The sequence below is a fragment of the Eubalaena glacialis genome, chromosome 4 (genome assembly GCF_028564815.1).
Source record: "Eubalaena glacialis isolate mEubGla1 chromosome 4, mEubGla1.1.hap2.+ XY, whole genome shotgun sequence".
Lineage (NCBI taxonomy): Eukaryota > Metazoa > Chordata > Mammalia > Artiodactyla > Balaenidae > Eubalaena > Eubalaena glacialis.
Window position 1 is genome coordinate 108,107,905 of NC_083719.1, and position 14,376 is coordinate 108,122,280.

The window sequence follows — 14,376 nt, forward strand, 5'->3', positions numbered from 1 at the left end:
TCCAAAAGCTGAAGACAAGGGGAGTAAAATGAAGTCTGAGAATATGCAATTGCTATGTTTTTCCCACTGGGTTTGGGACACTGTTACTTGATGCTTTCTTGACATCCTTGAACACCTGAGGGTAAGGAGGTAGAAGTTAAAAATATAAGGGGAAGTAGTTATAAGTGTAGAAGATAGAATAGTTCAGCACGTTAAGCCACTCACGTACACATTCAGGGGGGTACACATGAAGTCGCCATATCTACCAGTCTGTCATCTAGACTTTATACAAAACGAATCTCCTAGAAGGCAAGCTCCATAACATCAAAAGAGTTGTCAGTCCTTTTTATCACTGTACCTCTGGCACCTAAAAGAGTGCTCAATAAGTATTTGTTAAATTAATAAGTGAATCAACTGAATGATGGAATAATAACTCTAAAATTTTACTCATAGAAATAGTTGATTCTTAGATATATAATATGTCCAGAGAATATGAAGTTAACCATCTAAAATATTAATTCAATGGCTCCATAAATAACAACCTATAAGGGTATGTAGCTTATGTTTCACAGCTTACACATGAGTTAATCAGGCATCCTTATGTCCATCTTATATCTCCGTTCAGTTATAAATAAGTGTTGAGCTGCATGGAGTAAAGATTTGCAGCAACTTTTCAACATGTGTGTTTCTGGTACAATATGAGACAATGGTAGTTAGCCCATAGTATTTGAATTAGATATTGCTCTTCCATTCTTACTGACAAATAGTTATATACAAGCACTAGGGACTCCAACATTATGTACATGCTGATCTAATTAATGATATAAATTTACCCTTAGGATAGCAGCTTACATCTGCAAAATGTTTAAAGGCATAGCTGTAGAGATGCTTGTGAAACATCTCGACCCTCAGCAATAATTGCTCACTCTTCTGCATGAATATGCTAACTTCTCGGATGACCTTATTCCTGAGTCCTAAGCATTTGGTGCCTCTAGGCCATCTGGCATCTTGTGGCTGAGCCAGCTACAATGCATCAAGTTATCCTAATAGCTGCCTAAAATTACTTAGCCTGGCTAAGAATACAGAGGTATGGATGTTTCCTTAGAACCAATAAGAAGTGGCTGCTTGAGAGTTACATTATTTGAGTAAGAAGGAAGTTTGCTAAAAAAAAATTAAAAAATGAAGACCTCCAGGAAACTTAAAGTTCTGCCTTTGGTTTTGGACTAGGCACAATGTGAGTTGCATACATATTATATTGTATTGAAAACTTCTTAGTGTAATTAAATCATATGATGACTTAAAGTGAAAGTACCATGTAAAGTTCCAGTTTTACATTTCTCTTATATCGACTTAATATATCAAAGTATGTAGGACTTCTAAAATCTCTCATTTGATCTAATGAACAGGTTGGCATTGAAAGGAGTACCTTATGAAGAATTCTAGAAGACTGAGTCTCTGTGATTTGGCATTGTGAAATTCCAGAGGCAATAGGAATTAGGGCTAAAAAAGCATGAAATATCCCTTGATGGAAAGTAGTTGTTTTGGCAACTAATACAGTATCATTGATAAATCATGTTGTTAAGATTGGTGAAGTTGAAGATTTTTACTGTCCTTTCTTCCTATAAGATCAATAAAGTTATGGTGGGTTAAAGCTACCAGGAATTGAATCTGCCTGTTTTGCCATCTAATCAAAACTTCATCCTGTTCTTTGAGCTTTAGTCCTACATGGTATGTGAGTACATGAGTTTGATGGCAAATTATTTGTCTAGATAATCTAGCTCTTTAATTTTTTTCCTTAGGACTAATTTTTTTTCATGACTTCTTATTGACGTGGGCTTTTATTTTTTAGGTCTCTGTCTTTGTAATTTGCCTATTTACATTTTGCCCATTTTTTAAACTTTCTGTTTTTCTTGCTGATTTGCAGGAGTTCTTTTTATATTCTATATTCTAGGTGACAGTTCCTTAAAGTATGTCATTGTGTGTTAACTTTTTATACAATGTCATTTTAAAATTTTGAAGTGATTGAATCCATCAAGTTCTCCAATTAAGTTGTGCTGTTTTTGTTTTGTTTTTTTTGTGTGTATATGTGTATATATATTCTTTTTCAGATTCCTTTCCATTATAGGTTATTACAAGATACTGAATATAGTTCCCTGTGCTATACAGTAGGTCCTTGTTGTTTCTCTATTTCATATAGAGTAGTGTGTATCCATTAAACCCAAACTCCCAATTTATCCCTTCCCCTCTTTCCCCTTTGGTAACCATAAGTTTGTTTTCTATATCTGTGAGTCTCTTTCTGTTTTGTAAATAAGTTCATTTGTATCATTTTTTTAGATTCCACATATAAGTGATATCATATGATATTTATCTTTCTCTGTCTGACTTACTTCACTTTATATGATAATCTGTAGGTCCATCCATGTTGCCACAAATGACATTATTTCATTCTTTTTTATGGCTGAATAATATTCCATCATATATATATGTATATATATGTATATATACACACACATGCGTGCACACATACACACACCACATCTTCTACATCCACTCATCTGTCAATTGATATTCAGGTTGCTTCCATGTCCTGGCTATTGTAAATAGTACTGCTATGAACATTGGGGTGCATTTAACTTTTCAAATTAGAGTTTTCTCCGGGTATATGCCCAGGAATGGGATTTCTGGATCATATGGTAACTCTATTTTTAGCTTTTTAAGGAACCTCCATACTGTTTTCCATAGTGGCTACACCAATTTACATTCTCACCAACAGTGTAAGAGAGTTCCTTTTTCTCCACACCCTCTCCACCATTTATTATTTGTAGACTTTTTGATGATGGCCATTCTGACTGGTGTGAGGTGATACCTCATTGTAGTTTTGATTTGCATTTCTCTACTAATTAGCTATTAAGCATCTTTTCATGCGCCTGTTGGCCATCTGTATATCTTCTTTGGCAAAATGTCTATTTAGGTCTTCTGCTGAAGAATGTGTGGTTTTTGAAGTTCATTATCTGTCACTAGATCTTAGATGAAGTATATTAATATTATTATTCAAAATATCTGTTTGCTTATTTTGGCTTGATTGATCCATTAGTGACTGACAGACATGTTAAAATATCCAACTCAAACTACTGATTTATTTATTTTTCCCTGTATTTCTATCTGTTATTACCTTATATAATGTTGAATTATATTATAGGTGCATACATATTTATGGGTTTTCATCTGTTGATCTGTTTTTCTCCTCTGCATTTTTTATGACTTGTGTCTTAAAATCTATTTTGTCTGGCATTAAAACCATTATCCTGGCTAATATTTGTCACATCTTTATCTTCAACCTTTCCAAATAAAACATAAATACTAATATGGGTATGGATAGATGGGTATGTTTACTAGAGAAAAGGAATTGCTAGATTTTATATTTTTCTGTTTAAACCAATGTAACCATTTTTTGGTATTTTCATCAGCTAGTTTAACATTTTTTACATTGATTTAAATTAATGTTTTTTAGGATTTTTATTGTCAGCTTATTTTGTGTTTGTGTTTCTTATTTATGCTCTACTTTTTACTCTTGTTCTCCTCTCCTACTTTACATTGGAGAAACCAAATTTTCCTCTGCATTCAAAAGTCAGACATTCTTTGTATCTTTTTATGTGTATGAGTAATTAGTTCTTTTTTCTTGAGGAATAGTATTCCACTGGTATATAACAGTTTTGTTTATCAATTCACCTCTTAGTAGACATCTGGGATGTTAGCTATTATGAGTAAGGCTACTCAGAAGATTTGTGAATGATTATTTGTGTACACATATGTTTTTAATCTACAATATTAATACATTAACATATTATATATATTAATACATTAATTTTTTGCAAACCATGGGGTAGGGACTGGCTGCCTGTTTTTGTAAATAAAGTTTTACTAGAACACAGTCACCCCCATTTGTTCACATGTTCTCTTTGGCTGCCTTCAAACTACAGTGACAGTGATGAATAGTTGCAACAGAGATTGTGTGGCCCACAAGCCTAAACTGTATACTATTTAGCACTTTACAGAAAGAGTTAGCTGACCCCTGTTGCAGCAGATACTCTGGATTCTGTTATATTCCTCCAAATAGTGTTTTGGTTTTTGTTTTCACAGGGAATTAAGTTTGTTAGACTCAAACTGGAAACTATCTTGCCTACTGTAGATAGCACCTCATATGTTGGATCAGCTCACTCTTTCCTTATCTGGGCTATTTGGGGTGTGTCCCTTGTATGTATGGTACAGGTGCCACCTAAAGACCTAAACTTCTCTGACTCTCTTCCTTTTGGGATTGTCCCTTCAGGTTTTGGCAGCTTTGACCACATCAGTTTCTGTCTTCAGGAGTCTAAAAAGATGGCATATATTGCTTTAGCCATTGTGTCATGCCATGACCACAAACCACTATCAGGTCAAAGCCACAAAGATGGTGAACTCAACTTATGTCAGTCAGCTCCCCTAAACAATTTACCTGCCTTTGTTCACGTTCCAGAACCACCAGGAAGTTGGTTTTTGCATTTGTTCCACAGTTTATGGTTGTTAGCTGCAGGAGGGTTGGTCTTCTGGGAACTTATTCCACCATTCCAGAAGAGGAATATTTTTATCTTATATTTCTCTTTCACACAAGGAAATTCTGGATCATTTTTCTTTCAAATATTTCAAATAGTTCCTTCCCACTTTTTTTTCTTTTCTTTGGGGCTTCATTAACTAGGTATTGACAGTTCTCCTTTCTCTAAATTTCTTCGTACTCCTTGATTTTCTTTAACACTCTAAGATGTGTTCTATTGAGGGGTCCTTTGCAGCGTGCTGCTTCATTTGTTGGCTATGCATAGACTACATTTTTCTTCCCATGTCTGTTACTCAACATCTACCTCTAGCAGTCAGGAAGTATATGGAGTGAAGGAGGTAAAAGAGAAGACATCAAATTTAAATATTTAACTGTCAGTGGTCAAATCGTTTCTGCTAAGGGATAAAGTTTTTGAGATGTAAATGTGCTAGATTTTTAGTATTTCTTCCCATTAAAAAGGTTAATAATAATGGCTAAAGTCCAATTATTATTGCTTTATGTAATCAATGTTTATTTAGATTTATCCTCATTTTTGTCAGGTTCTTTGATCACAAGTGCTTTTCAGCCCTTTCCTATGAGGTCATATTCTTCTTGAAATACACCATTTAGAAGTTCCTTTTGGGAAGATCTGTTGGTGGTAAACACTCAGTTTTTGTTTCCTTGAAAGAGTCTTTATTTAACCTTCAGTCTTGAATAAAATTTTAGCTGAGTTCAGGAGTCTAGATTGACAGTTATTTTTTTCCTCTTACCACTTTGAATACATCATGTATTCACTTTTTTTATGTTTGTGCCAAGATGCCATCTTTGCTATTTTCCTAATCTTAAAAGGAAACTTTCAACATTTCACGGTTTTTTAACGATGTTTGCTGTAGATTTTTATAGATGTCCAGAGGTCCATTAATTTTGAAGATGTGTTCTTCAGTGGTTAGTTTGCTAACTTTTTTTTAAATGAATGGATGTTGAATTGTGTCACAAGCTTTGTATCTAGAGATACAAAAATCATAGATTTTGAAGTTTTTGATGTGCTTGATTATGTTAATCAAATCTCTAATATTATAGTAGCCTTGCAGTTCAAGAAAAACCCAACATGATCATGATGGTGCATTACCTTTTTTCATGGATTGCTGGATTCCATCTGTTAAAAAGTGTGTAGAATATTTAAATCTAAGTTTGTAAATGAGGTAGATCACTATTTTCATTTTCTTTTAAAACTCCTGTCTGGTTTGGGTATCATAAAGTGTGTTTAGGAATATTGCCTCTTTTTCTGTTCTCTAGACAGTTTATGCAAATTGACAATTTAAGTTTTTGGATCAAATGTATTCTTTGTGGGAAGATTTTTAACAGTCACTTTTAATTATTCTATGGTTAGACAATAGTTTCAGCTTTTCTATTTCTTCTTAGGTCCATTTTAGCAAGTTTTTTGTAAATTTTTTAAAAATATTTTTCCATTTCATATTCATTCTAAAGTTTTTTGGCATAAAGCTGTTCATAATGTCTTCCTACTTCTGTTTAAACTTTATGTCATCTGTAGTTATGCCTTCATTTTTTATTCCTAATAGTGTTTATTTTTGCCTTCTGTTTTTTTCTTGATTAATTTTCAACTTTATTAATATTCATAAAAAACTAGATTTCAGTTTTTTTTATTTCTTTTGAGTCTTTGTATTCTATTTTTTAAATACCTCTCTTTCTCTCTCCCTTACTTTTTTCCTCTCTTCCATCCTTAATAATACCAAGCTGTTCTGTGATAGAAAAGATTGTTTTTGAAAATATTATTCCATACTGAATTTCACTTGCAATCAAATGTTACATTATTGAGACTGTAGTTTGAAAGATAATTTATGGATGAACAAGGAGTTACATGTCTGAGATTTAATTGCTACTTCCATGCATATGCACTTAAGATTTTTTTATTTTAACATAAAATTCAAAACATCTTAATGGAACTATTTGCTATAAAGAAAGACATGGGCACAGGTTGTCTTTGAAGATAAATTTTATGATATCTATACATGGACAGTTAATCCATGTCCATTTAAATTATTCCATTGAAAATATTTTTTTTTTCATGTAAACTTTTTAAAAGGCTTCTTGAGATAAACATCCAAATTTATATATGCTTTTAAGGGTCATTTCTTATTACAGAGGAATAAAAAAGGAATGTTGTATTATTTTTATTAGTTTGCAAGGAATGCTGAGTTGTACGTTTCTGTCCTGGATTCCTGTACACAGCATTATAAGTTTTGAAGTTCTTTTCTTAATTGCCATAGTAAGTGATTTCAGTAATTAAGTTGAAAAGAAGATTTGACTCTGGCCTGTGTAACATACAGAGTGTTTGGTTCTAACAAAATACCCAGTCCTGCTCCTCTTAAGAAAGGGCTTGGTATTACATAGCTCTAACATCACGCATCTGAGATGTTGCACTTCTCAAGGAGAAAACAGTCCATCCCATTTCTTCACTATTTTATTGCTTTACTTTTTACAGTTTGGTTTGAATCCTGAATCTGAGTTATCTTTCAGAATGAGGCTATAATTTACTTACCAAAAGATCCCCAGCACTGTAGAACATAAAGGGTAAAGAGATCTCCTCTATGAGAGATATATTCTGTATGACTGTGCTTATCTTGAAAAGCTGCCAGGTTTGCTTTTATGCTCTCAGTGCCTCAAGTAGGGATCAGTTAGAGTACCTGCTGTTTTGAATAGCAGATAATGGTGGAAGGTCAGAATTTAGACCACCACAGTGTTCAACAAGCAAGTATGATTTTAAAACTACAGCATAGACAAGATTTGCTTTTTAGTTCAATATGCATTGGTTAACTAATGAACTTGACTAAAATAATTCATGTTATAGCACAACTAAGCCTTATTGAATATTAATAAAGCAAAATTCTTCTTTGGTGGAAAATTCAGCATTTGACCCCGTAATTATAAAACACCATTAACAAGAATGTCTTGGAGAAAAAAAAAAAAAAAACTTTTAGGAACTAAAATTCTCAGGTTAGATATCTATTAATTCAAATATAAGTGTGTCCACAAAAGTACACGACAAACAATTAACCTCTGCTTATTTTCAAGAGTCTAAAATATTACAGAGAAGCTATTTCATTTAGGCATTCTTTAAAATTAGTTCCTGGATGAATTTTTGGTAAATGATATGTGAAATAAAAGCACAGAAATTAAGCTAAATCATATCCTAAATATAATAAGATATATTTGTATGAAATATTTTGAAGCAGAAAAACTATCTGTCACAGCACATAAAATAGTGTAAATAGAATATATCACACTCCTGCCGTAGACTATTGAATTTTCAAGAGCTTACGAACATTTCAGAAATCTAAATTTTTAAATAAAGAAAGAATAGGAAAATAATATTTGGGGAGTTGTAACAAATTCGGAGAGTTGTAATAGACCTGCTTGAAATCTTAGTTTAAATTTATGATCCCCAAAGTATTTAGTAGATTTGAGTCATAAGTTAATTTTAACTTCACAGTATTTTCAGTTTGTTTTGAACACCACTGCCAGAGTAAACCCCCTAAAATAGCCTTTTTATCTTATCAACCTGCTGGTCAACTGCTGAGTGATTTCTTTTTCCCTCCAAATATGGAGTCCTGGCATTCAGGATCTGGTTTTTTTGTCTTTAAAATCTTGTTGCCTACTCCCTACCCTTATATGCCTCCTCCCATCTGACTGGTCTTCTCACCCTTTCAAGACTGTCTTTCACATCAACACTTACTTGTTCTGTCCTTATCAACCTGCTTTCTTCCAGCCTTTACTCCAAATATCTGGATAGATAGTCACACTATCATCTTCAAGATAGATTACTCCAGTCACTTTAAGTATGCCGCATGGATTTGATATTTCTGTGTAATTTGTTAATAACATGCTTGTATCTAAAAAACTTCAGCCATCCTATAGAAATAGAAAGTCCTTAAGAATGTGGTAGTTTTGCCTCTTTATCTGTCTCTGGGTGGCCACAAGTATAGAGTTCTCTTCTTTCAATGTTGTTGTGTTTATGCTGTTTTATCTCACTATTTTTTGTTTGTTCCCTCAACTTTTCCCTAGAAAAAGTTAAATATATTCTGGGTACCTAGAACTCATTCATACTGAGGTAAAAATGACTGATAACAAGGGAAATATGCCCACTGAGAGTCTCTGTATTGCATCAGGGGCCAAGGCTATGTGATGAAATAATGAAGTACTAACATGGCTTGTCGGCATACAGCAGAGCATAAGTGAGGACAGGCTTTAAGATAGGAGGCACCTAATTCATACCATAAGCTCATTACTTTAATTTTTCCAGCCTGGTTCATATAATGGTATAAATAATGATTTTTAGCTTACAGTTTTCTGCTGTAGCTACTTAATCTTGCGTAATCACATGTGTTTTATTTAAAGAAATTTTAAAATAGTTAAATTTATGAAACAGATTTTCTATTTTTATCAGTCTTCTCATCACTATAAATAAGCCATACACTATTTCAATTATGAGTTTAATATTAAAAGTACCTAAAGTATATTTTTCTTCAAATCATTTCTGATGTTCTGTTAAAAGAGCTCTCTCAAACCTTATTGACTTAACCTCAAAAATGTGATGCCTTCCCCTTATTAGTTATTATACCCTTGTTTTCAGCATGTTATTTGCACAGGGTTGTGGTGCAAGGTAGAAGGGGAAAAAGAATGCAGAACCAAACTAGATCCACCAATGGACGGAACCGATTGTGACACTGGTAAGGTAAGTCATTGGTGCTGCCTGAAATTAATAAGAATATTAAGTGAAACTTAAGAAACTTGCATTTTCTCCTTACTAGTTATGAGTGTAACTGGTAAGACATTTTCTTCTGCCAGTTACATATGTATCTTTCTTAACACCAGTGTAATACTTTCAGTATATATAAAGTTTCAGCATTTCCTCTATTTTCAATTTTAACACTTATATTTTCACAAATCCATGGGTTTTTAAAATATCAATGCAGTAACTTTTTATTGTTGATTATGACAATGTGGAGAGTTGGATATATGTATTACTTTAACAAAAATGAAATATTTTACTATTAAATTACACATAAGTAAAAGATTCACAAATAAATCATAAATAGTAAAACTCAGAGCTAATGAATCCTTTAAAGTATAAAATATTGTCTTAGGAGAGCCACCAGGTATAGTTTTTCCTTGTCATTTCAAGCATCATAAATAAAATATTCTGGGGGATTAGTAAACATTTGGCTGTCTAAGTTGTTTAATCTAATGTGTTTCATAAGGCTATGGAAATGTATTAGTACACATTTCCAGATCATTTCAGTTGCTGTTGAAAATTAATTTTCTTTTGAAGAATATTAAGGCATTAGATCCCATATAAACTTATAATTACAGTTAATTTAATCAAAAGATAACCATTCAATAGTTTACATAATTTTCTAATTTTTATTCTATGAAGGGAAAGTAGAACAGTTATTACTTTACTCATTAGATGTAAGATCAGAAAACTTGCCTCTGAAGAACATGAATTTTTATTACATTTGAAAAGAATCAACAACATAAAGATTACTTGGGGTGAATTACTTAGTGAAAAAAATTAAGTTATATAGAAGGCTAGTTTAAAAGCACATCAATTTGAAAAATGGACAGAAATGGAAATCTAGCAGTTCCACTTCTAGAATTTTGTCCTAAGTAAATACTTACACCTGTGCAAAAAGATAGGCACGTGTGCATGTACACACACAAACACACGCACACACATGCTTATGTCAGGATACAACTTGCTGTGGTGAGAAATGAGGTACAACAAAAATATTCATCAGGAGAGGAATGGTTCCAGTGTAGCTGTTAACAGAATGAGATAAATATATATGTATTAAATTGAAAACATCTACAAGACATGATAGTTAGTATAGAGACATGTCAGAAAAAACTGATACTTTATATGATACCATTTGAGAGTTAGGGAAAAAACAATTTGCATACAGATGTGAGTATACACACAGAGTATATATTTTTAAACTCATAGAAAATTGTTTGAAAATATAAACACCAAACTATAATTAGCAGTTGACTCTTGGGAGGGATGTGGAATTGATGGATGGAATAAAGCAATGGGAAGTGAGGGTGAATATAACTTTTCTCCTGACATTTCTGGATTGTTTGACATAAGCATATAGTCATATTACTTCTGTGATTTCTTTAATGAGAAAAAGAAAAATGTACAAATTAAGTCCCAAATAATAAAAAAGGACTAGAAATATTTTATCACTAGATATAATCAGTAAGAAAATGGTTCCTTGAAAGAACTTCTGTGAATATCAGTCAGTTGTTTACAGACTGCCAAATGTGTTTTCTGTGAGCTTACATGGAGCGTCAGAATTTGGATTTGTTTTATTTTTAAATTATACACAGAAGTACAATAATGTATGTATTTTGGGCAAGCCTCATGGTATTATGCTGAGTAATTTATTGCTTGAGTCATAAAACTCTGCACCAGCAATAATTTCCATCATCCCTGAAACACAAAAGCAGTAATAGAGATAACCAAATATTCAGCCACATGTCTTCAAACATCACACAACCCATTTGTCTTACTTAGTTCTTCATTAGCAATACAAAATCTGTTCATTTTTATAATCTGGTGTCCTAAATATTTTTCTACTGTTTTTTTCTTCTGATATTTATGAGAATAAATTGCATTCTTTAGTTCTCTAAAATAAACTTATTCTTTCAGCAATCAAAATTGTAATTACTCATTAAACGTAAATGTTTTATTTCCCTATAATTGTGCTAATGATATTCTCTTAGTGGTTCTGTAATGCTTTGTGTATTGAAATAACTAATGAACTTCTCAGTTCCTCAGGCCATGTGGGCTTCTTCAACTATCCATCTGTTCCAGCTATTGTAGGAGCCATCATGACAATAGCTTCCAACACTCTGCAGTTGAGGGCTGTAGGGATAAAATATTTGGATGCTTGCAACCTCGCGCTAAACACTGCTAGCTCAGTACATGGCAAACCAAGAAACAAAGCTGAGAATTTTGTAATGTGTTACACTCTAGTGATGTTAATTTAGCTGTATAACTAGTTCATCTAAGAGTACATAATTAAGTCTGAGAAGGTGCTGACCAGAATTCTATGATTCAAAATGATTTTTTTAAGAGATTTATTTTTTATTTATTTATTTATTTATTTTATTTTTGGCCGCGACGGGTCCTTAGTTGCGGCGCGCGGGCTCTTCATTGCGGCTCATGGGCTTCTGTCTAGTTGTGGCGTGTAGGTTTTCTCTATCTAGTTGTGGCACGTAGGCTCCAAGGTGAATGGGCTCTGTAGTTTGTGGCACGCACATTGAGGCGTGTGAGCTCAGTAGTTGTGGCCCGTGGGCTTAGTTGCCTCACGGCATGTGGGATCTTAGTTCCCTGACCAGGGATCGAACCTGTGTCCCCTGCATTGTAAGGTGGATTCTTTACCACTGGACCACCAAGGAAGTCCCAATTCAAAATGATTTTGAAGATAGGGATTTATCTACTATTTATAGACAGCATTTTCCAAATTAAAAGCAACCTGTTTTCTTTCTTCTCCTTTTCTCTACTATCATCTGTATTTACATTTATATTAACAGAGATCCAAGAGTTGATAAATGATTTGGTTAAAACCGAGAAATGTATGTTTTTTACTTAAAATATTTTCTAGGAACTGGAGGATGGGGAAGGAAAACTAAATACCAACTTACTAGAATTTTAGACTGTTTTGAAGGATGATACATAATATATTTCAATTATTTACTTTCCTAAGTTCCTAAAGGATGAAATTACCACTATCGTTCTTTATTGAAAAAAATGAAGGATGTAATATCCTTACAGTCACAAATTTGCATATGGAGACAGTTTATTGCCTTCTTTCTTCCTCTTCTTTCATCTAACAATGTACGGTCAAGAAGATTTGTTTAGAGAATAATGTTTTCTTTGTCATCTTCATGAACCTCTTCCAACTGGGTGTTTTCATCAACTTCCTAGGCATATTCCCATAGAAATTTGAGAGAATAGAAATATAGTCAAACTTTTTTAGGTCATGTACTGTCCCAGAAATAAACTATATTATATATTTCCTTAGCATTTTCATAAATCAGACTGAATTATTCGATATGAGAAATTTTGAGTTTTTTAAATCATGCGTAATATAATTTTTTGAAGCTAAAAAATACAAATGAAACAAAACATCCTGCTAGAAAATTCATGCAAAGCAGCATTAGGATCATTTTATGTAAAACCCAATAGAATATTTTGTATAATAGTTTAAACAAAACATTTAACACTTTGCCCAGTGTTGAAACACAGCACCACCTAGAAGACAGAAAAGCAGGTTCTCCATAGTTTTGTCCAGAGATCTGGTTATCTGCAAGGGGATGAACTTTAACTATTATACTATGCTTTCTTTAAATTTCACTGATTTGTGTATGCAAATTTGGCTTGCATATCTGTCTCCATTTCTCTTCATCTGCCAGACGTGTCTAGTTTAAATGACGTGCAAGTCTAGATCTGGGTCTTTCCCAGAATATTTTTAGTCAGCTGTGAACTCTAGCCCAGCCTTTCAATGCCAGCTTACTGCTAAATGGGCAAGGAGCTGTGATATGCACTCGAGGGAAAAATAAACACCCTTCACCTAGGCCAAAACAACTTGACCAATTGAAGTTTGACAGCTTTCACACTGGATTTTTTTTTTCCATGAATGGCATAACATCATTAAATCCTTAAAACCAGTAAGTTGTTTAAAAGTTTTCACAAGGTCTGTTTTTTTTCCTCCTTTTGCAATTTTCAGACTGAATCTTCATATAAAATCTCAATTTATTTAATGACAATCTTAGCATGTCAATACACACTCTGAGTTGTTGAGGTTTTGTCTTGTTTTTTCCCAAGCCTGGATTTAAAACTCCTTGAATCCAAAAAAGGTTGAATTTAAAATCTGACATTATTAGAGAAAATCTGCAGGAACTGATTATTTTATTGCATAGAAAAGCATTAACTGGGCTCACACAAAACTACGTAGCATAGTTTTCTAAATTCTCTCTTCTAAAAACAGCATTTAAAAACATATTATCAAAATAAGTTTTAAAGAAACAGATCAGTTAAGATCAGAATGAATAGAATTTTGGTGAGATTTCTGGAAACTTATTAATAAAATTAATATAATGATATATAATTTGTTGTTATTAGTATTTTTATTATAGTTAATTTTTATTAAATCTTTGCCAAGGACTATGCATCGTGCTTAGTTTCATTCAACCTCTGAAAAGTCTATTAGGTAAATATCAGTATGATGATCATTCACATTTTGAAATGGGAAAACTAAGAATCAGAGAGCTGCTATAATTTCTTCAAAATCCCTTATGAATCATGTTGCCATTAGTGCAAAATATCGTTTAGGAGTGGAAGGATTAGCTTGCTCAACCCTTGTGATTGTACAATCATTTATCTAAAATTTTTTAATCTTTACCTTTAATATGTTTGCTATGATCATGATAGATCTGATTTTCCAGGAATAAGGAGAAATTATAATAATCTGTCCTCAAAGTCCTGGCAACCATTCCTCGGTGACCACAGAAACAGCCTCTTTGGCTGTTTTTGTTTAAAGTTAATGATAAAGTAAATATAAAAAAGAGAATGAACACACTCCTTTCTCTTCTTTCTTTGCTGTCTTTCTCAGTTAATAGATACCAAATAACCTATAGAATAATTGGAATGAAATGATAGAATTTCAAAAAGTCTAATTGTTCAAGTCTTTCAAATAAACAGCTTTTGAAAGAAATTTGCTATAATGTTAATGCTTGAATTT

At 32.7% G+C, this 14,376-nt stretch overlaps 1 protein-coding gene across 1 annotated transcript in view; it reads left to right on the top strand.

The window, feature by feature from the left end:
• The window catches only part of ADAMTS19 (ADAM metallopeptidase with thrombospondin type 1 motif 19), a 302,428-nt gene that overhangs the window by 168,481 nt on the left and 119,571 nt on the right, over positions 1-14,376 (top strand). The window contains exon 11 of the mRNA XM_061188127.1: positions 9,198-9,299. Within this exon, the coding sequence (XP_061044110.1) occupies positions 9,198-9,299 (102 nt within the window). The remainder of the gene's footprint in view (positions 1-9,197; positions 9,300-14,376) is intronic.